The sequence below is a fragment of the Phlebotomus argentipes genome, unplaced genomic scaffold (assembly GCF_947086385.1).
Source record: "Phlebotomus argentipes unplaced genomic scaffold, Phlebotomus argentipes genome assembly contig_15, whole genome shotgun sequence".
Taxonomy (NCBI): Eukaryota; Metazoa; Arthropoda; class Insecta; order Diptera; family Psychodidae; genus Phlebotomus; species Phlebotomus argentipes.
The window spans coordinates 11706921-11729084 of NW_026776181.1; the positions used below are offsets into that span (position 1 = coordinate 11706921).

The window sequence follows — 22164 nt, forward strand, 5'->3', positions numbered from 1 at the left end:
GGCGCACCGAGATTGCCATTTGGCTATGCGGAGAAAAAGGGAGAATGAGATTTGAATCTTCTTCGCGGCTCGTTTAAATTCCTCTCCTTGCATCTCTTCTTCGCATATTCCTTCCATCTCGAGAAAATCTTCGTCATTATTCACTCACAGAAACCATAATAATCTTTTCCTTCTCGATGCCCAAAGAAGATGGAGTGAAAGAAAAAAACCGTTCACGATTTTATGTGTGAAATAATCTGCTTCACTGAGAGTCATTCCTGAAGTCTGGCGTTTCTCTCATTCCTTCACTTTTCTATCACACAAATTATTGCAGAGATTCGAGCTTTCCTTGCACTCTACGATTAACTCGGGCTCTTCCTTTGAGGATATGCGGTGAAAGTGCGAAAAAGGCGCGCATAAGTAGAGCAAGGCATGCACAACCTGTTGCCTCTGGGAAAGAGTATTGTTCATAATTCCTGGAAAATTGATTTCACGTTGGTGAACAAAGGGACATTTTTTCTACCTGTTTATCCTTGATCTTTGACACAAACAAGTCTCTTCCTCCAGGCAAATGGACCTTTTTTTCTCCCGTCTTGTTTTCTCTCTGGTTTTGGCTTTTCTCTGGAGTGATTGCTATCCAAGGGAGGACTAGAAAGGAGACATGGTCATGCAAGAATTCGAGGCTTAAGAAAATGTAGTTATTGTCATTCTTCGGCGAAGTAGCATGGTATTTACATATTTCCGGCATTATGGTGGAAGTTTAATAATTTTATTGTTTGTAGATGAATTCTGCTCATCGATACCATCAACTGTTAACTGTTTTCGATGGACAAACATAATAAAATTCCACCCACAGTTATTGAGATTCGCGCAAGAGCAATCTGCCATGAGGTTTATGCCTTATTGGGCAGATCTCGGACTCTAACCTTCTGGGTGTTGTAAATCGCTGAGATGGTTTTCTCCAGAAAGACTCTCTAACTGCTCTCCGGTCGTCTCTTTGGCAGTGCCTCGAATTCTTCTTTTTGCTTCCTCCTCGTTCATGAAGGCGATTCTGCTAAAGAGTCTCGTTGATGATGTTAACTCGGCTCTCGGCTTTCCGCAGTATTGGTGGCTCTGCTCTACCCCATGGCAGATGTAAGAATGATGAGGCTGAAAGCCATGGAAGCAGACGGAGAGGAAAACCTGAAACGGATTGCAAGAGTGTTTCTCACTCGTGCACGTTCGACTTGGAGCACACGGTTTGAGCATTTTGTGTATTGGTGTTATTACTTGTTGAGATTCCATTCCTCTTTTTTAACCATTCGGGCCACGATCGGAGAAGCTTATTCACATTTTATTTATTATTATCGCACACAGTGTGTTCAGAACTTTCAGCGGTTGTGGACGTTTCTCGTTCGTTGCTCTCCACACAATTTTCACCTCTTGAGCCAGTTCTGAGGTGATTTCAGTGGCTTTTCGCGTGTTTTCCATGGACTAAGAGCCGCCACAAGTATTCCAAATCACTCGAAGAAGTATTAATTGTGTTTTAAAGTGATTGCGATTAGATTATCGGCGAATGAACGTCCAGAGAATTGATCTAATGTTTTCAAATACATTTCTTCACTCTCCAATGAATTGAAGACACGGGAAAGTGTGATAATAGACTCAGTGGAGTTTTCCGTGTGCCGTGCGAGAGTTTATTGAAAGTTTCGGGGAAAAATCTATCCATCTTTCGTCTCTAACTTGATACCCAGAAGACTTCCACACCAAATATTTATTCATTTTGTTATTTATGACATGAAAACATATGTAAGAAGTTGAGGATTAGTGTTTTCTCCCTTCTGGAAGTCTAATGACTTTGGGTGAGTGCGAGAGAGATCATAGAGCGAAGTAAGGAGGAAAAATGTTAAAGACACACAACAAATACTCATAGTTTGGTGCGAAGGGGAGATATTTTGTTGGTGTGCAGAGGAAGAAGAGAAAAAACGATGAACCATGTGTAAAAATTCCTCAATGAATGCTAAATATAATGAGCAGTTAAATACATAATACACGTTCGACATTATTTATAAATAACAATTAGAGGCACTAAAGTTCGTCTCAACATTGAGAGATTCTTTCTTTTTTCAACTGTTGGAAAAAAAACTGAGTTTGTTTAGTGGAGAAATTAGAAGAGATTCAAGGTGTATATTTAGCCATCAATCTCATATTCCTGGCATCTTTGAACTCTGAATAATACTGTGAGTCGAATGGACATACATTTTCAATCTCCGCTATTAATAACTCTAGTGCAATTTTGATAAACATTCAGCCTGGTCAGGCATGATCCCATGAGCAGCGGCATCACAGTGGAATATTTGAGTGCAAGGAATATTTCTCGGTGTGATTCTTCAGACAAGAAGACCGCAATGGCGACATATAACACAGGGATGCTAATGAGATGTACTTGCGTTCTTCTGCTGCTAATTTCTTGGCCACATGCCACACACGCCAATCCGGACATCTCGATGCGCACCTGCGAGCCCATCCGGATAGAGCTGTGCCGCGGAATAGGCTATAATGAGACCTCGATGCCCAATCTCGTGGGCCACGAGATCCAGACGGACGCTGACTTCACGCTGCAGACCTTCTCGCCGCTGATCCAGTACGGTTGCAGTGCTCAGCTGCACTTCTTCCTCTGTGCCGCCTACGTGCCCATGTGCACGCCCAAAGTGCCCGTGCCCATCGGGCCCTGCCGCGGCCTGTGCGAGACCACCAGAGCCCGCTGCTTGCCGGTGCTGCAGGGCTTCGGATTTCCCTGGCCCAGTGCCCTGGAGTGCAGCCGCTTCCCCGAAGAGAATAACCACGAGCACATGTGCATGGAGGGGCCAGGAGAGCCCAGCGACGGTCTGCCACCGCCCACATCTAAGATCAAGAGCCACGTCTCGAACTGCCAGGATCTCGTCAAATCCCACTTGTACGCCAGACTCAATAGGAGCGGACGCTGCGCTCCACTCTGCGAAGCGGACATTCTGTTCGACGCCCAGGAGAAGCACTTGGCCGAGGTGTGGGTGACAGCCTGGAGCGTAGCTGCCCTGCTTACGGCAATCGTGGCCACACTCTGTCTCATCTTCACGGACACCAAGTGGGACAAGATCTTCATGCCGCTCGTCACGTGCCACTTGCTGGTGGCGGTGGGATGGAGCGTGCGTTGGCTGGCCAAGAGGAATCCCACGGCCTGCGGATACGATCCCCAACTGCCAGGAGTGTCGCTGCTCCTCACCGATGGCCTGTCCAACGCTCCGTGCGCCGGAACCTTCCTACTGCGCTACTACTTCGGAATGGCGGCTGGAGTTTGGTGAGTTTCAATCGCTGCTAATTTACACCATTTAAATGGAAGCACAAATATTTGGGAGCAACATGAATTTCGCAACTCTCAATAGACATTTCTGATACATTCCTGTAGTAGTGCAAATGAGATTTGTACATAATTGCATAAAGTGTTAGTTTTTGGCGTATGGAAAATTTTTTTCCAGCCTCAAGAGTCCTCTCGTCTATAGGCTTATTTATTTTCCGCAAAAATAACACTCCTGAAGAGTGTGTGAGAAAGCAAGAGATTTCTCACATTAAATTTCTATTTATTTTAGTCTCTGGCTATTTTTTTAATCCACCTCTCTTCGAACAGCAATATTCACCTCGCAGTGTGTGCAAATTTCTGATCATTGAGTGCGAACATGTGCCAAGTCCACGCACATCAAATAAGCAAACAAGACTCGCGTACATCATGGGGATCTCGTTTGTAGATGTAGTGAGTGTTTTATTGCAACCATATGCTATAAGCAAACGATAATTACTACTTCAAAAGTCCATTCCATCCAGCTCTTGCACAGCTCAACGTCTTGAGCTGTGTTTCTGTCGTTTCTGCACACGAGAGAGAGATTGGCGCGACTCGCGAAGACGCTCTCAGGAGGGCTGAGGAGCGAGCAAAAGACTGTGCGAACCATTGAGGATATGATAATAGCAGTGGGGAAAATAAGAGGTGCTTCTAAAGTCTCCAAAGGTAGAATAAGGTCTTTCAACACTGCCACGGAATTGTTTTCTTCTGGTCTTTGAGCAACAACATTGGCTGAGAGACACTGTTCACTATTGAAGCGCACTTTTCTTCAATTCTATCTTAATAGGGAGTGAAAGAAAATTCAATACAATAATAAAATGATAAAAGGGCGCTTGCATTCCCGAATCTGGCGAAAAATTTTCACCTGTTTCGCAATATTTTGGAGATTATTGCCTTCTCACACAGTTTTTTTCCGTCCACCGCGTTCATCTCATTCTCACCCAATAATCTCTATTTCATGTGCTTTAGATAAAGACCGCAGGAAGAGTGTTGATCGCGTCAATTCTTAATTGAATAAAGGCCAGGCGAAAAAATGTGAAACAACTCACAAAAGATGGTCTCTTTTTGTATACGGGCTTTCGTGCCACTGTTTATCTCAGCTTTTTTGCGTGCTAATCGCATGCAAGGTGTGCACTGGCTTAATCCACAATCGCGAATTGATGAATTAATTAAGGAGACATCGCTGAGAAATGTCTGGGTGAAATGCGATAACTCGGCGCCTGTTTGATCAGCCTCGCACGCAAGAACCAATATGATAAGGTTTAACATTTATTTTGGCACATTTTATTGAATTATTTCAATAAACAGCCAACCAGATATGGCAAAGAAGCACATCTCTTCTTCGCTGTTCGAGGAATCACATTATGTTCTTTCTTCTTATTCACTCATTAACCCATTAACTCAGAATTATCAACTTGCCGCAATACTTCTATCGGTCTTCCGTGTTTTTAGAGCACAGACAAAAGTTAAAAGATGTGTAGCTCTTGTTTTACGCGTTTTCTGATAGGTTAAGTCGCAGTTTATAAACTCCCAATTGGCATATCACAGGTGAGACTTTTATTGTGATGAATGCAAATATTGTCGAATAAAAAGTTCTGTTTCCCAGGGGGTTTTTCCATACAAAATTTAGGAAAACCTGTGTGGAATATTATAAACATTTAGTCTGGCGTTGCAACTGCCTTAACGAGGGAATTAGCTCTAAAACCAGCCCTGGTGCAAACTTGCATGTCCTGCATTAGCATAAAAGGTTGTCCCCTCGGGAAGTGTGATAGCGGAATGAGAAGAAGGGGGAATAATTTGAAAATTAAGCAACTAACGACACTACACACCTCATGATATCTCATGGTTTTTCTGAAGTGTGTGCCTTTTTATCAAGAAACACCTTGTACATTAAATCGTATACGTCGTCATATCGGAGTGTCTTTTATTGTAACGCTCTTCTTCTCCGGCCTCTTTATACTGCCTCTATCCACATATCTTTTCATTTAGCATTTTAATATTATATAAATTATATTGTTGTGATACTTGAGTGGTGATGAGCGAATGCCGTTTAAAATAGATCCGGAATTTTTCTCTCGCTCTCGCTTGAGGAGTCTTTGGTCCCATTTAAATGAGTGATTTAGGGGGTGTCTGTAAGTTGGAATACTTAATGTATTATATGGTTTGGAGAAGAATTTAAAATGAGCTGAAGAGAGACTTTCCGCGAAATACGTAGGAGAGCGATAGAATTATTTAAATCGGCCCCACAAAATCATAAAGTTGACGAAAATATTTGGTGAAGAAAGTCAAAGCTACTGACGTTAAATATGATTTCTTAAAACTGAAAATTCCTCGTCAATTATGGGTTTGTGTTGATGGAGGCGGCAAATTGATGGCTATTTTTTTTTGGTGACTTCTTCGGTGCGCAAACGTCTGAAAAACATGCGCAATTAGCAAAATTTATGATTAATTAATTCTGCGTGTAACAAGACAAGACGGTGAATATCAAAGATAACCTTTCCACCCATTATTGGGCTGTATTTTCTATCGTTTTATACCAAAAGCCGCACCGAATGCGGATGAAAAGTGTATTGGAGAGAAATTTTTATGTGACTCCCCGGCATTTCAGGAGGCTTGGAAGGTTGAGGAGAGGCGGAAAGAAGGTGTATGTTTTTTATCACACAACAAGAGAGTCGCCAAGAGTCGCCATGTATTCAAATTAGTGACTTGTATGGAGAGTTCGGAATGAGGATGGGATATTAATGATGAGATGTTGGGCAGAGAGAGAGAAGAGGTGAATGGAAATTGCGTGTGTGTATTTGTGGCTGATCTGGGGAGATTCCTATTATGGTCTTGATGGGTTTTTGCCTCCAAAGATAATGATCTTGTTAGGTAGTTAAATTGTCTTCGTATTTTTCCTTCTTCCCATCATTCTCCTTCTCTTGTTTTTACTTAACAATCTCCCCAGTACAGCCTGTGAATGCGTAAAGAAGCCCTCCTTCAATAATGATCTACAAAATTTAAATACAATTTCCCTCCCAATTTCTGTGTATTTCTTCCGTCCTCATTGACTTTGGACGCCACGATGAGAACAAGAGCGCACGAAAGCGAATTGAGAGGCCAGTATAAAATGTGTGGATTCAGAAAAAAAGAATGATGTTCCTACAGGAATTCAGTCTTGTTAGAGTTTTGGGACTATTCCCATTTTTTTCCAATACTTTGTTGGTCTCTTTCGGCTGACTTTATATGTAAATAGAGGAGCTGGAAAAAGGAGACCGAAATGCAAAAGACAATAATGACACCTTGATTTATATTATCTGCAATTTTTAGTGACTTTTATTTTTGATCATCTCCCTTATAAATTTTGACTCCACATTCGCGAGGAGAATCGTGACATCACAAGGAGAGTGGATGATGGCAAGGGGCATGCCATTGTATGGCTAAAGAGACAGAGGAATAACGATCACACTTTGTCGATGGAATTATTTTGCTACTGAATATCGCGAAAGCATCAATTTCCGCGTATGAACAAGCTGTGGCTGAAAGTAAGACGGTTTTTTATGTGATGCTGTAATGAAGGCTTCAGTGGGAGATCGGGGAGTGATGTGAAAAATGCGATGAAATGAAAAGCCCCCCGAAGGTGTTTCGCGGTGAGCGAGTCAGCATTTGGCGATTGCAGCTCTGGTTTGCCGATTTCTCGGGAAGGAAACGCGGTTACAGTGTACAATCATGCGGTTGGCATGGGATAAGAGAGTCTGGCGAGATCTTGCGATGGTTATGTTGTGTCTGAGGCGCACATTTGAGATTTTTGAATTATTTCACTCTCATGTTCCTTTTGTTATATTGCCCAGAGTGTGAGGGTCTTCTTGATCTCTCGGCAATTTCTTCTTGCTCTCATTTTCAATCGCTTCTCCTTCCCTTACCTGGATCGCTCCCTCCCTATTTTGGCGATTCTCCATCTTCATGTACTTAAAGTGCATTATTATTTTCACAGCGTTGCCCGTGTGGATTAATTTTATTTTCTCGTTTACTTGGCGTCACAACCGCAGCCGATTGTTCACCCAATCGACTGTGGCTGGCAAATATTTCTCCAACTTGTTGCATACCTTCTTCTTTTATGCCATGTCGTCCCTTTTGTATGCGTAAAAATGGTGTGTGGATAAAACAATGCCATACATGAGGGAATTGCAACATATGTTGTGCTCTGCACGACCGGCCAACAAGATCAATTGGCTCTGATATAATTTCCGAGACGAGCAAAGAGATGCGCTTCCTAAGAAGGGATCACCACATCTTTTCTCAACAAGTCCCTCTCGTCGGCACCAAAAGATCCTCCCTAATGGGGTGTGTTATTGTCAATGGCCACAAAACACCATTATTTTATTTACACAATTACATTTTTTCTGGTTCCCTGAGACGGTAATCTGCAGCTGAGGTACACTCGTTTGAGAAATTACTTTTATTATATTGTGAATTTTCTTTAGAAATATTTTTGTGGCTTCTTTCACTGGCTGTCTGAGAATGAAGAGAGTCGTTTCAAGAGTCTTCAGCGCTCTCGTCCCAGGTGTAAACATGATAGAAGTACACGACGTTCCCTCGAAGATCACAAAACATCCCCATCGATCCCTTAAATACTTCCCATGGGATTAATCACAGAATCCTCAATTGGATTCCGCTGTAACTCATCACAACATGTATCCGGCGTAGAGGGAACGCATGAGAACTGATATTTGTGATTTAGGTGCAAAAAGAATTGAGAAAATGATGAAAGAAATTGGAAATCAATAAATCTATGCTTGAATGCGGCAGAAAATGCGAAAGCGAGGCTGAGAACAATTTGAATTTCGAATGATACATAAATGTGGTCTGAATCTGGCCTGAGATGGAGAAAATTGAGGAGGTTGGCAGAGAAATCACGGATCTTGTGATATCTGTGCGATCCTGAGTAAACAATGCCTTGACCAGAGCGTTTGAGAGTCTTGGCGGGCGAGTTGATCGCGGAGAATAAATAGTATGGAAATTTATGAGTCTGTCTATTTTATTCTCTTTGGGATTCTCTCTTCCCTCGCCTGTGGGCCATTGTTTGGATGATGATCACCTTCCAATCGATATGAGATATATACATTGATATTCTTCATTCTTTCTTCTCTCCACATTTTCCAATCTTCTCCGGCTCCATTGTTGGCCTGTAAACGGTCATGTGGGGATATAAAGAGATGGAGAAGAATAAGAGATAAGATTGTAGAGTGAAATCGCCATGATTCGTGATGGTGAGGAAAAAAATACTTTAAACCATTGATTGTCTTTTACAACCTATACTGAGCAAGTTCACGGTGTGGAATACATGAGATGTTGGGCTCCTCTGAAGGCACAGCAAATTGTGTGTATGGCCCACAAGACGTGTGTTAAGAAGATAATTGAATAAATACCCAAAGTGCACCTACTTTTAAGGAGAAACTCACGCACACTCGACCATTCGTCATGTCATGCCACTTCCTCTCGGCAGGGAATTTTTCCACTCAAGTGTCTGGCAAATAGGCCCAATGTACAAATTTCTTGGATAAATCACCTTTTGACGATTATTTACGTTGACTTCTTCAGAATGGACCCACCATGAGAAATCAAATAGAGAAAGAAGAGATGGAAGGAGATGTGAAAGATGTGATTAGAAGCGTGTTTTTCCTCTATTGCCTCTCAAAGGATTTTTTCACGTTTTCCTAACTGTTCGACGACTCACCTGTCCGGGTGTGGCATTTTTATATCATCTGCAATAAAGAGCTGAGCGAGAAAAACACTCATCATTCCTCAGTGGATTTATCTGCTGGATGAAAGAAGTTTAACAGTCATATTCGAAGTTCTCCATACACCCAAAAAAAAGAGGGAGAAATTCAAATACAGAAAGGTGGCAAAATCATCTCTCGTATATTTTAATTCATCGTGTTTTTTTCTCCTGCCTCCTTAGCATTTTTAAACTTCACTGCCTGGCGGCTATGCAAGATGCAAGAAGGCTGATGTTGAGGAGGAAAAAAGGTCTTCGGGTGAAGTGAAAAAGAGCTCGATGGTAGAAAGACGTGTGGTTTTGAAAAGAAAAATAATTCTTCGAGGCTTATTTAATTCCCTTGTTGCATTTTACATATAACATCGAACCAAATGGAATCTTGTTATAAAATACATGTCGTTGTTTTCTCCTTGCTTGTTCATTTTCGCTCCTCCATCCCCGTCTTCTCTCCATTTGGGTGTAACATTATTCTCCCAACCAGTCTTTTTCTTCTCGAAAAAGATCATTATTCTCCTGGCATGGGATGTTGTTTGAACGACTCCGCGTGTGTGTGTGTGTTTGAGTGCTAAACAAGGGCTTCAAGAGGCTTTCAAAAGAAGCCATAGCGTTACAATAAGAAGAAGCGAAAGGTAAAATTCTATCTTTTATAAGTTCACAAGACGTCTTAAAGCAAAGGTGAGGAAGAGAACTCGATAGAGCTCAACAGGCAAATCATTTCGTGACTTGTTAAATTTATTTCATAGCTGAGAGACTTTTTTCACTCTCCTCCGAATCGAGAGGTTGGAAATTGAAAAATTGACTCTAATCCAACGAGGGGTGATTGAGTAAATATTTCACATTCTCATAATCATACTTTTGAGCTCCTTGAGAATTTATTGGTCAATTTGTCAAGGGTTAACAGAGACGAACACATTTGATTCCACAATCAACATTGCTTAAGCTGCACAACTTCTGTAATATAAATATCATTTTGGGTTTCTGGAACCAGAAATTATTATAAAAATCAATCTTCACGCAGAATTTCGAGGCATTCGAGTGATGGTGATGATCATCGGCAAACCTTGTTATCTTGGTCTGTTTCGTGGCCACTCTACTGACACTGGTGCTTATTAATTATCCATTTAGAGCGGTTTGGCAGTAGAGAACGCGATAGGGAATGCCAAAAAAGAGCATAGTGCTAACTCTTTGAGTCAATATACATAGAATGCGACTTATGCGCAGAGGGCAGAGGTGTTTTGAGGTGAGAAGCGGAGAGCCATTAAAGCAAATACTTTCTTGGAGGAGTTGGTGAAGGTTCTCGAGGAGTGTGTGGCTGTTGAAAAAAATCTTGACATCCTCTTAATGTTGGAAACAAGATGATGATGGCGATGCACCATCATCAGCATATAAGAACTGCATATGTGGGGAGGCGGAGAGGGAGAAGGAGTGGAAAAAAGCAACGACAAGCGAGAAAAATAAATAAAATGTAAAGTGGAAGAGAAAATGCACAACAAAAGTCGATTATTCGAAATGGGCGTAACTTGTTGATGCTCGTAGCTATATATAAAATATTGCCACAATGCACGCTCCTCTGGGAGACGAGTGGTCATGTGCTGGCGAGATGCTGCATACGTAGAAGGGTGAAGCTGGAAATTGATCGAATGAAAAATACAAGATTTATAATGATAAAAATTTATATTCAGCATTTCTCATGCGAACAACAGTCATTTATTTTCTTGTACTCCTCCTTCCCTGCCCATGCGGCCGACAGCCTATATTTAACAAGACTTCTCGCTCGTTGCCGTACATGAGGTGGTATGAATAAGAATCGAGGGCCTGCAAGAAGCTGTGCGATCATTCTCTATGGCCACATGAAAGATTTTCATATAACAAGCTTGCGATTGAGGCGCAAAAAGGGCATTGTCAGGGGCGTAGGAAAGATGAAGAAGTAATCCATTCTAACTACACAAAGGTATTCTGTAAAACCACCGTGATTATGAGACGATTTCGACGATTTCGAGCGTTTTGACTAATCCTTTCGGACTGAGGAATAGTTTTGGAATCCCTGCTACGCCCATGAACACTAAAAAAGTATTTGCACTACCTAAAATAGTACCTGTGCCTATTCTGGCTCTGCGGCTTCTGGGTATATTTGATATTTTTTGAGGTCGATGATATTGTACCATAAACTGACCACATTTTACTATGTTCGCATGGAAGACAAAATAACGATGATCTTCTCACAAGATCACGCAGACGGAATTCTCAGTAATTTCGAGGGGGCTGCAATAAATGGCAGAAAGATGGTTGGTTGTCATAAAATGCCAAATAAGATGGGAATGAGCATGAGATCAAGTGAAGATCAGTGATGGGTAAAAAGATTAAGTTTCAAGAGTGATTTCTCTGAGCAGAGAAATCATGTGTCAGAGATTCTCGGAGCTGCTCGAAATAATGTTCGTAAATCATTCCTTGAGTTGACCTTAAGAGCGAATTTGACATGCGGCAAAAAGGCAGCGAGAACTAGTGAGTTGATCAAATGATCACTTGCGCCTGGGGATCATCTTCACTGCACAGAGATTGACGAAGTGCGACTGGGAAGCTTGTAAATTTGTCATGGAGAGTAATTGCTGGCGAAGAAGAAATCTCACACTGCTCGACCTGTGTTGTCAACAATTTGCAATAATATATTTTCTCGTTGGCAGACAATTTCACTGATTTATCTCCTCTTGCGCGCGGCTCGTTTAGCCACGAGGGGCAGATTTTCGAGGTATTTTTCATTCCAGATGAGAGTCACTCTAAGAATGTGAAACAAACACATGCTCTCTTGATGAATAGTCGCTGATCATAAGTCATTACTTGGGATTATCCCTCTCTGTTGCTCCAACTCGCCACCAACTACTCGAGATCTCTCCTCTTTCCAGCACTCTTGATGAGTGGATTCATTAGGAATCAAGAGGTTATTGATTTTTCCATCCATCTGACTTGTTCCGTTTTTTTCCATCCCAACACTTTAATGATCGCGCGAGTTACATAAAATCAGCCTCATAATGTATTTTCCTAATCGATTCCCTGTCTGTGGACTTCTTTGTGTCCATTCTTGACCCTCAGTAATATTTATAAATTACAAAATTTATTAGTCACACTCAAAATCGTGTCTCGGAAATTTTTCTTCATTTTTTACAACTCCACGAGATCACCAATAAATTGCTTGTAATGACCGCTGATTTTTGAGCTTCACAAATTTCAAGAAAATTTCACAAATCCACCAAAAGCCTTATTATAGTGAGAATTAACGAATTTCATGAAAGTTTCACGACAAATTGAGTTTTGATATGTGAAAAAGATGCCAAAGACACGATGGAAAAAGTTCAAATTAATGGGTGTTTTGAGAATTGTTGCGTTAACGGGCTGTGAGATTGTGTAAGTTCTGCGCCATCAATCATATCTCAATTTAAATTTGAAACTCTCGTCTGAGCTCTGGGTGAAAAAGTTGATTATTAAAATACATTTTATCCGTCGTGATCACAGATATTCCTCTGCAGAGTGATAATCATAAAGTGGTGTACTTTATTGTGTTGCAGTTGCCAGATATTACCTCTTTAATTTGTTTCTTGACTTTTATTGTATCGTCTTTTCTTCTCCTCCATTTATCGCCCTCTTGTTGGCCCCAAAGAGCGCCAACAATTCCCGCGCGTTCTCTGTGTACATCGAATATGTTCAAATAATGTGACATTATTTCCAATTTACATTTCTCAATATTTATTTTTACCACACTAAATACACACATTCACACCTGTCCGTCCCTCGCGCCTCCTTCCCGACTCTGTGTGTCTTCCAGAGCTGCTCTGCTGTTGGCTTCTTGATGGGCTCCCAGTTAAAAATAAAATTCATAAATTTTTCACTCAAATTGACTGTTTATTTGCTTGTGGTCTCACTGTTAGTTTTTCGTCTGTGGTGTTTTTTCTACATCCACGCTCCTCCATTTTCCTCCTTGTTGTGTGTATTGCTGGGTGTTAAGTAAATTTCTCTCAACATGAGTCGCCTGATCTTCCATGCGCGCCTCCTGAAATGCACAAGAATGGGGCGTAGAGACTCAGGGCAAATAAATAAATATGTATTGATAGAATTTTCAGGTTTAGAATTCACCAAAGTCAAATTTTCGTGTGATATTTTGTACATTTAGCAATTTTCGCAAGGAAATATCCCTTTTCCAGTTGATCAGAGTTGTCAAAACTTCCCCAAGTCTAGATAAGAGATCACAATTTTGGCCCATTGTGAAAGTTTCAAGAAATATTCCATTCCCAAAAATTTTCCCCTCCTCTTGACCTTCTTGACAGAATATTAGCCATACTAGAGCAAACTGTGGAGCAAGTCAGTATATTGTAAACAGTAGCAGTTTTCTTTCCTCTCAATTTCAAAACAAACTTTTCACCAACATAATTTTCCAACGTTGGGGAAAATGAAGAGACGACAGCAGAAGGTGCTCTCTCGCATCTAAATTTATTTATATTATTTTTTAATCGGGTGAAAAATGTGATTTGAGGATGATACGCTGAAGAGGAAGTGTGGGATTTATTTATTTGATATGGTGAGCAGGAGGGATGTTGGGCGTGAAGAGTAATAAAACTAGTGGGGAAACAAATTAAATATCATTTGGAATCTTCTCTATTTTCCTCCTTTTTCTTCTTTATCGCGGCGCGCATTTGTGATTTTTGTGGCTTTTGGTGTGCGGCATCAGAAAGCAATGTGTAAAATTGCGTCTACACACAATTTTCAAAATAAACAGAACACTCGAATGAGATGAATGTGGAAATTTGGATTGTCTTGGTATGAAAATAGATTTAAGTCCAGTGCCTCTCATTACTCACCCATCGCGTGATTGGAGATTGAGTTGAAAGGGGATTAGGTGCTGTGTGGACCACCCCTGGAGAATTGCAAGTAAATCCTAATCGTTTTCACCTCCAATTTATCTGAAATGTTTATTTCACATTCTCAAGCCACGCGTGAGTTGAATGATTTTTCTCCACACAAACCTATTAAGAGACATCAAACGAATTTTTCCTCACTGTTAATTTATTACCATCGGGCAGAATTTAAATAGTTCACACACAGTGTTTATTTCTCTGCAGCTGAGAAATGTTTCATGAAATGCCTCTCTTTCAGGTGGGCCATCCTCTGCTTCTACTGGCACTTGGCCGTGCGAAGGACACGAATGGAGAACCTCACCGAACGTCCTGGCCAGCCGAAATTCCGCACTGATTCCTACTCTTCGCTGACTCAGCTCACGGCCTGGGGTGTTCCCGCTCTTCAAACCGTGGCAGTTCTCGTATCGAGATTCGTGGATGCTGATGAATTGCTGGGTAAGAACTCATGTAGAGTTGGTATTATTGTAGTTGCTTTGGAACATAGACAGAATTGAGAACCGAAGGTGAATGTGTTGCGCTGACCATTTGCGATAGTTTCAATGAGCACTAAGAGCATTCAGAATTTGAATGTTTATCTCTCATCTGTAATTTCTGATGCTTGCTCCATTCAACTCTGACGCAAGAGTTCCTTTCGTTTCTTTAGCCACACCGCAGCTTTGGAAATACTTCCATGTGTCTTGATAAAGATTCTCGTTACATTTTGCTCACTTCCGAGACATGAGATTATTTATGATTTATCTCGTCTTTCAACCTTCCTTTTAATGTTTCCCGACAATTGTTGGCAACAAGAAAAGAAAGTGTGAGGAGTGTTTATATTTTGATTAGGCCGGGAGATGCGGCGACAGAGGTTTGGATGGTGAGGAGGAAAAGAGAGGCAAAAAACACACTGTTAAGTACACCTTTTCGGGAGTGAGGACAAATGATTAAACATTTGGTGAGCGCGGTAGGAGAAAATGAATTAGAGATTATCACAAATTCACTTGTATTTATTCTCTCAACTCCTCCGTCGTCTCTAAATTCCTATCAGACTCTATTCTCCCTCTGTGTTTACGCACAAAAAGATGAGGTTGAGTCTCATACCTCGCGGCTACTTTGGATTTCTGTTTGAAAGTAAATTCTCCTTTTCAGTTTGCCCATAATTCTCTTTGTCGTTTGTAAAGTTTTCTCACCTCTTTAGTGCTCCTCTTTTCGGCTACTCGTTGTATGATTCTGGGGTGAAAAGAAGGTGAGATTATTGCACTATATTTTCATTCTCACATCACAATACTTTATATTTATACCTCCTTTTTGCCACTGCGGAAGGAGGCATTCTTTTACCTCAATCATGCCGAAGCAGTTGAGAACAATCGGTGAAAAATTTCAGTACAACTCGTAAAGCGGTTGAAAAAATGTCAAGATGCTGAGCAAGAGTGGCTTTTATGCAAATTCTCGGCGAGATTCCACCATGTTTTCGAGTGCAAATGGGCAAAAATTGCGATTGTAAAGTGAATTTCAAGATGAAAATTCCACCATTCAGTCTGTTCGAGGCGTTTATAGCATGAAACTCCAATGCTTTTTAATGGGTATTTCCAATTAAATGGAACTCGAAAATGTTTTCTGCACTCTGCGAGCAGAATTGCACATGTTATCCATTAGGGAGTGTTTGTGTAGCTGTATTTTTACGACAATTTCCATTGCACATTGCATTTCTGGCAATTTTCTGCTCTTGTTTCTCTCCTTCGACGAATTGCGCATATAAATGTATGATCTTGAAGAATTTTGCAATTTGCAGTCTCGCATGGATCATTTGCAAGTAATCTCAGGCGCATGAAAATCTTAATTATCACATAAATTTCAGCTGGGGCTTTCTTTCTTTCTGTATGACAGCGTATTTTTAACTATTCGCTTTGAGCAGTTGATGCCACCCTGTAAACTTCTTCATTTCATGGCCTGATGAAGAGATTGAGGTCTTATTTGTTTTCTTTTTGTACTGTTCGAGTGGAAGTCTCTTCGGCAATCAACTGATAAGACTATCAGCAGCAATAATTGCCAACATATTTCACCCGAAGCTTCCTCAAAGAGCTGTTTTTCACTCCTCTGCGCATACTTAGAGAACACCTTTTGAATATTTGCTAAGAATCTAATCTCATTCTTGACATTTTCTATCAATAATTCTGCCAATTGATCTACCCATGAGACTTTATCGGGCAATTCTTTACCCAATTTTGCGCTCTTTTCATTTCCCAATGATGCCTATCAATGGCATTGTCACCTACTTGAGTGATTGACGAGATATGGCGTTATATCGGCAAAGAAGCGATTAAAGCCCAGTATTGACTGAGGAGGGGAAAAAAAGTGTGACTTCTGGGGAGAAAAAAAAGCTTCAAAGAGTGGAAAAATCATGATATTTGCTTTATAATTTATTGGCGCACAAATTTACGTGTATTTATTTAAATTTTAATCACTCAAATGATTTGTTTTGATGGGCTCGTGGACAAATTTGAGTGGTCATTTCGGCGAGGCGGCGACATCAAAGTGGCACCTCGTCGGGATCTCAGCCACTAAATTGAATTTATTAGCGTTATTTATGATTTGATATAAAATGATAGAAAAGTCTCAAGTTACACCTCCTCTGCCACTCTTCTTCCTGCCTCACTTCTCCACACACGAAGCTATGCAATTTGACACTCTTGAGAGGTTTTCTGACAAAAGGAGGAAAATTTACGGTAATGGGAAGTGAAAGACATTCATATAAAATAGGTCAGGATGTTAAGCACAAAGGCTGTATTCATGTTTTCTTTGATTTGTTAAATGAAATTGATATCTTCGTCGTGAAATGTCGAGGGGAAGTTTCGAGGGAGTGTCATTGATTGAATAGTTTGGATTTCTCTCGCTTGCGCGATGATTTTTGTCCGTAAATTAAACTTTTCCACACTCGTTGACGTGTTACTACATCAAACATGAGTTTGATAAAGTATCTTTTTCACTCAATTATTACCTCTTTCTCTGCCTCTGTCATGCTTTGTCGCGCGCGCAAAAGCGTGATAAGAAGTCAATAAATAATTTGATCTTGTGGTAGCAACAGGAAAGAGTAGCCCACATGAATAACACCTAAAATATTAAATATTTAATCGTGTGTTGCCCTCTTTCCACCTCAAACTGTTCCACGAATCGCAAATTTATCTCCAAGACTGCTTCCTCTCTGCATTCCGTCCTCACTTTCGTATGCAAACACTATCGGCGTGCATAATTTGGCGAGATTAAGCAATTAAGTGGCGAAAAGGGTGAAAATTGTGTGAGAAGAATCTCAATGAGATCTTATTCCAGCAATGAAATGCAACCGCAAACAACCTCACGGATTCTCAAACAGTGTGATTAGCGAGAGAAGTACATAGAAAAAAGTAATGAGAAATATTAAAAGCAAATTAACAATTAATTTATCTTGCATTCAATTCCATTCTTACTCTGCTTCTTGTGTTACTCTATCGTTTTTATTGGCTTGGGATTATTTTTTCTTGCTGTTCTGTTGATATACAATTAAATATGAATATTCATACAATGATCTCGTAATGAAATTAAGCCTCGTCTTTCAGATACTTAACCGTGAGCAATAAAAAGTTCATTTAAAATTGCGCTGCATGCTTTTTCGTCACACTCAGAGTTGAAGAAACTGGCGCTGAGAATATTTTTTTCCCCAGTTAAGTTGAGAGATTAAAGTGAACATTCTTCAAACGATCACGTCTCTCTATCAGACTTCTTTTGCTTTATCTATTAACAATGGAGATTCTGGCCTGAGAAGATTCATCACAAAAGTGACTCGTGCCTGAGGAATTCCAAATGGAATTCCTCACCTCAAAATCCCACATGAAATCCCCTCGCGAGACGGTGAAATTTCACTTGTCACGAGTGATTAAGGTAGAAATTCTCCTCTGGGCCAGACAACAAAAGAATAAAAAGAAGGGAGTAGAGAATGAAGGCGTGGAATGCGTGAAAAATGCACTTCCTCTAATTTTGTATAATTTTTCGCGTGCAATCTCACCCAACTGTTGACATTCCAGCGACACATATTACACACAAGTGTCTCATGGTGAGGAATTCTCATCTGGAAATCACTCGAGAGCTTAACCTCATGAGAAAGCTTCTTGCTCCCCTTTTTGCACTCACACCTTTTCCCTTCTTTTTGGGTGAAATGTCGAGTGATCCTCGCGGCGAGAGAACTCTGCCGCCAACTCGTGGACGTCACTCATTCACGATCAAAGGCGAGACGGAGAATAAAAGATCACCACGTGAGATGAAGTCGAGATGATGAAAAAAGTTTTTCTCCCTTCAAGGAGCAATTTTTGTATGAATTCATAACGAGGCCGCGTTGAGGATTTGCCTCTTGAGAGCGAATTTATTCAAAATTTTCAAAAGATATTCCCGAACATGTAATGAGAATTTGAACGAGGGTAAAAATATGTGGATAAACACACAAAATCACCAACTTCTAGAGACGTATTAAAAAAGTTTTTTTTATTTATTCACCAGTTATTTATGTACATAACATAAAATACACATAACACACAATTCCCTGCAACATTCGGTGTCTGAGACGCTAGTGTGACGCACCTGAAGATGGATGGGACTTCAAATTGCAGGAGAAAATGTGCCCAAAGAGGTTTCACATGATTTGTTTGTTGATTCAATGATTCGATTCTCTCGCGGTGCCTCTCGAGATCGATGCTTGATTTGCTGCGTGGCGAACCTTTTCCTTCGATGACTCCGAAAAATGTTTCTTCTAAATCGAAATAATTGATCACTGTGACTGTGATTAACAAGCATGTTTTGGCCTGGACGGCTTCTTTGTGATCCAGGGCCAGATCGCTCTAACGATTCTCTCTTCTCCTTGCAGGTGCTTGTTACGTTGGCAATCAGTCGGATCGCGCGCTGCGTCTCCTCGTGGCGATGCCATTGTTCTGCTGCTGGTGCGTTCCACCCCGTTTTCTGGGATGTGAGCCCATTCTAATCATTCCCACCTTCGCCCGCAGGTGTTCCGGCTCCGTGAACCTCTTCGTGGGCTACTTGATGAGGCGTCGCAAGCCAGACATCCCGCCTCTGCGCCCCATGCCTGAGCACATGGACGGAATGGGGCGATTCCTCTTCGTCTACTGCATCCCCAGCGGACTGCTCATGATCGCGGTGTTCTACGAGTTCGCCAACAGGGATCTCTGGCTCAATGTGCAACCCTCGATGGAGCCAACAGCGGCTATCAAAGCGCCCATGTGGCCCTTCATGATGAAAGGTAGGGCTTTCCCCCTTTCTAATTCGAAAAAGCGCTGGAATTCAACCTCCTTTCTCTATATTTTCTGTCACTAGCTTTCATGGAGCTTCTCCTGGGAGTCCTAGCATCGGCCTGGGCACTCGGACCGCGAGCCGTGACGATGTGGAAGAATCACTTCGGCCCGAAGTGCAAGCAAACGCCACAGAAGTTCCAGGCCGCGCAGCCGATCTACCCTGCTGCATCCTACCAAATCGTCTGTCCTCAGAACTCAGTGATCTCCTCGGCCACAGGAAGCCTGCCGCGTCACGCGAGGAAGTACCCATCGCACGCGGTGCGGAAGCAGCAGAGAATGTACAAGACTTCCGTGTCGCAGTCACGCAGCCTGACCGGCAACGAGACAGTCTTCTGACCGCGCGATGCTGATCAGCACAGCGCCCCTGTGATATCGTCGTGGAGCTCTTCTCGAATTGCAGCCACTGGGAGATGCTTTAAACACACTGAGTCGATGGTTGAGTCAAGAAAATAATATTTATTGGACAAGTACTTGAGCTTAGAAGTAGATTTTGCTGCACAAAAGTGCCTCCAAATCTGCTCAGTGAATAGGATATGACTGCAAGATGTAGTTTTATGCAGTGTAGACATTTTTGGAGGCAATTTGTGGCCCTCCGAGTATATTTATTTGTTAACTAAACAATAGAATATGTGTAAAAAGTACAGTTTTCTTGTATTTTCCCCTCTAAGTGACTTCAATTTTATAGTGCCATTTGTAAATTACGTACTTAATATATTTCCTTGTGATATTATATTAATATCTGACAATAAAAGAGAATTATTCGCTAATTCTTCAATTTTCATTTACTCAGCAAAGGCCAGAAGATGCATTTTGGAAATCCAAGCGTAATTATCTAGAAGTCGCATGCGAATACTTACTTCAAATCTTGCTCAGCGGAGATAACTTTTTTAACAATTTAACCACCATATAAGATCCAAAAAAATGTCTCAGTAAACATATCTATTTTTATTTCGAGATTTATAATTTTGTTTTGGGGAATTTTTGTTGTATCACAATCATCACAATGAGTTCAGCATCTGGAAATATGGTAATTTCAGTCAATAGCAGAGCCACTGTGTCGCCATAGACAAAGATCAAGATGATCGTTGGCTTCCTCCTCGCAAATGAAAACATTGCAAACTGGGCAAGACACAAGAGCAGCATTTGAATTGATGTTCACGACATTCGGAGTCTTCGGAGATGAATTTGCAGCTCGGATGCTTGAAGTTGAACTGGAGCGACTTTCATGCTTCCTCGGCTTTTTGACTGGTGGCGGCTTGGCTGAGCCCGGGAAACGGAATTTCACGTTCTCGATTATTCCCAAGCATCCCTCCATGTGACTGGGCAAATCACTTCGCGAAAGGAACTGCTCGCACACTGGACAAGTTATGAACTCATCGTCAGTGCCATGAGGCTTCTGGCTGTCTGAGGAATTGTTCTTGTTGAACTCCTCCATCAGAGTGTCCTTGCCGAAGAGATCGTCAATCACGGACTGATTCAGGACGTGTGAATTGTCAGCCGTATCATCATCGTCGTACTCATCATCGATCAACTCAATGGCATCAGTCTTGTCGTCGAACGATTCCAGGATTTCCTTCCTTAATTGGCTCTGTCGCTCCTGACGCGTGGGCTTCACTACAGGCTGAACCACTGAATCATCCAGCAGACTGATGACAGTAATATCGGGATCTTCAATAAACACATCATCATCATCATCTATTTTCTCCCACTTTGTTGACTTGCTGCTTCCCGGCTTAGAGCGATTGGGCGACTCGAATTTCTTACTCCACGCATCCTTCACATTGGCCCTCACTTCGCTTGTCTCCGCTTCCGGCTGTTGCGTGCTCTTCCGTGGTGGCGTGAGGAACTTACGGATATCTGTGGTATTGGCATTGGTACTTGTCTTGGCGGCGTTTTTGGGCTTCGTCTTCTCCGGTTCTCTGATCTTTACGAAGTGTCCACCGCAGGATTGCTCGTGCGCCTTCCACCAATAATCAGAGGGGCCCGGATTGCGGTTCATCGTGCGCCTCACGTAGCCGTAGAACGGCTCGCGGTGCTGACAAGTCCCGTTGCAGCGCCACACGTGCGTTCTGTAGACGTTTACCTCGTCATGGAAGCTGTGATACACCGAGATGTTAGTGCCCGCCACTCGGTTGATGCTGTGCATGATACTCCGGAAAGTGGGCCCGTGGCCACCGTTTCCCTCCCGGATGCCCTGCACGAAGCAGTAGGCGTGTATCATCTCGTGGAGCAGAGTCTCCACCAAGTCCTTCCGCGAGCGCAACTTGAGGAGTGGCTCACTGAGGCGAATCGTGCACGCCTTCCCAAACTTGTTGGAGCGCAGATAGCAGATCCCAGCGCAATTGTACATCCGCTTGCTCCATTCCAGCTGCACGCACTGGAGTTTGTTCTTGAAGAAGCGCTGGTCGAAGCGCTTGAACAGTGCCTTCACGTCCGGCGTCGGATCCTTGAGCTCCCACACGTCGTCCACGAGATATTGGGTGGCATTGAGATCCACATTGCGTACGCTATTAGCTGCCAAATATCCTGAAATCCCAGAGACACTGGAACTCTGTTCCCCAAATAACAGTGAAGATGTCAAGTTGGTCAAGTCGAATAGAAAGTTGGAAAAATGTGGTTTTTTTACCCTCTTCCGGTTTAATTGCTGATGAAGTTGTTTCGCGAGCTCCTCATCCGAACTGTGATACATTTTGTTGAGATTCCAGTGACCACTGAACAAGAGAAATCCTGTTTTTTGCAGAATAAACTATAGCGGGAACTCGTATGATTTGGAGGTTAGTTTTGCATATTGCTCAATAGCTCAGAAAGTTGCTCAGTTGATTTTGTTTGCATTTTCAAATGCATTCCATCAACAACGCT

At 41.9% G+C, this 22164-nt stretch overlaps 2 protein-coding genes across 3 annotated transcripts; one reads left to right on the forward strand and one right to left on the reverse strand.

The window, feature by feature from the left end:
• Positions 1-1337: 1337 nt before the first annotated feature.
• LOC132261910 (frizzled-4) lies at positions 1338-19643 on the forward strand. Of its 2 annotated transcripts, XM_059760942.1 has the most exons (6): positions 1338-2198; positions 2270-3295; positions 14232-14428; positions 18864-18936; positions 19000-19253; positions 19328-19643. In XM_059760942.1, the coding sequence occupies exons 2-6, from the start codon at positions 2289-2291 to the stop codon at positions 19639-19641; spliced, it is 1845 nt and encodes a 614-aa protein (XP_059616925.1). In that variant the 5' UTR covers positions 1338-2198; positions 2270-2288; the 3' UTR covers positions 19642-19643. The 2 variants fall into 2 exon arrangements, with proteins under 2 accessions (XP_059616925.1, XP_059616924.1); XM_059760941.1 differs by having other exon boundaries at positions 1338-3295.
• A 609-nt stretch (positions 19644-20252) lies between these two features.
• LOC132261912 (DNA-dependent metalloprotease SPRTN) lies at positions 20253-22086 on the reverse strand. Its single transcript, XM_059760944.1, has 2 exons — positions 21932-22086; positions 20253-21856 (listed from the first exon to the last, which is right to left on the reverse strand). The coding sequence occupies exons 1-2, from the start codon at positions 21992-21994 to the stop codon at positions 20339-20341; spliced, it is 1581 nt and encodes a 526-aa protein (XP_059616927.1). The 5' UTR covers positions 21995-22086; the 3' UTR covers positions 20253-20338.
• Positions 22087-22164: the final 78 nt, after the last annotated feature.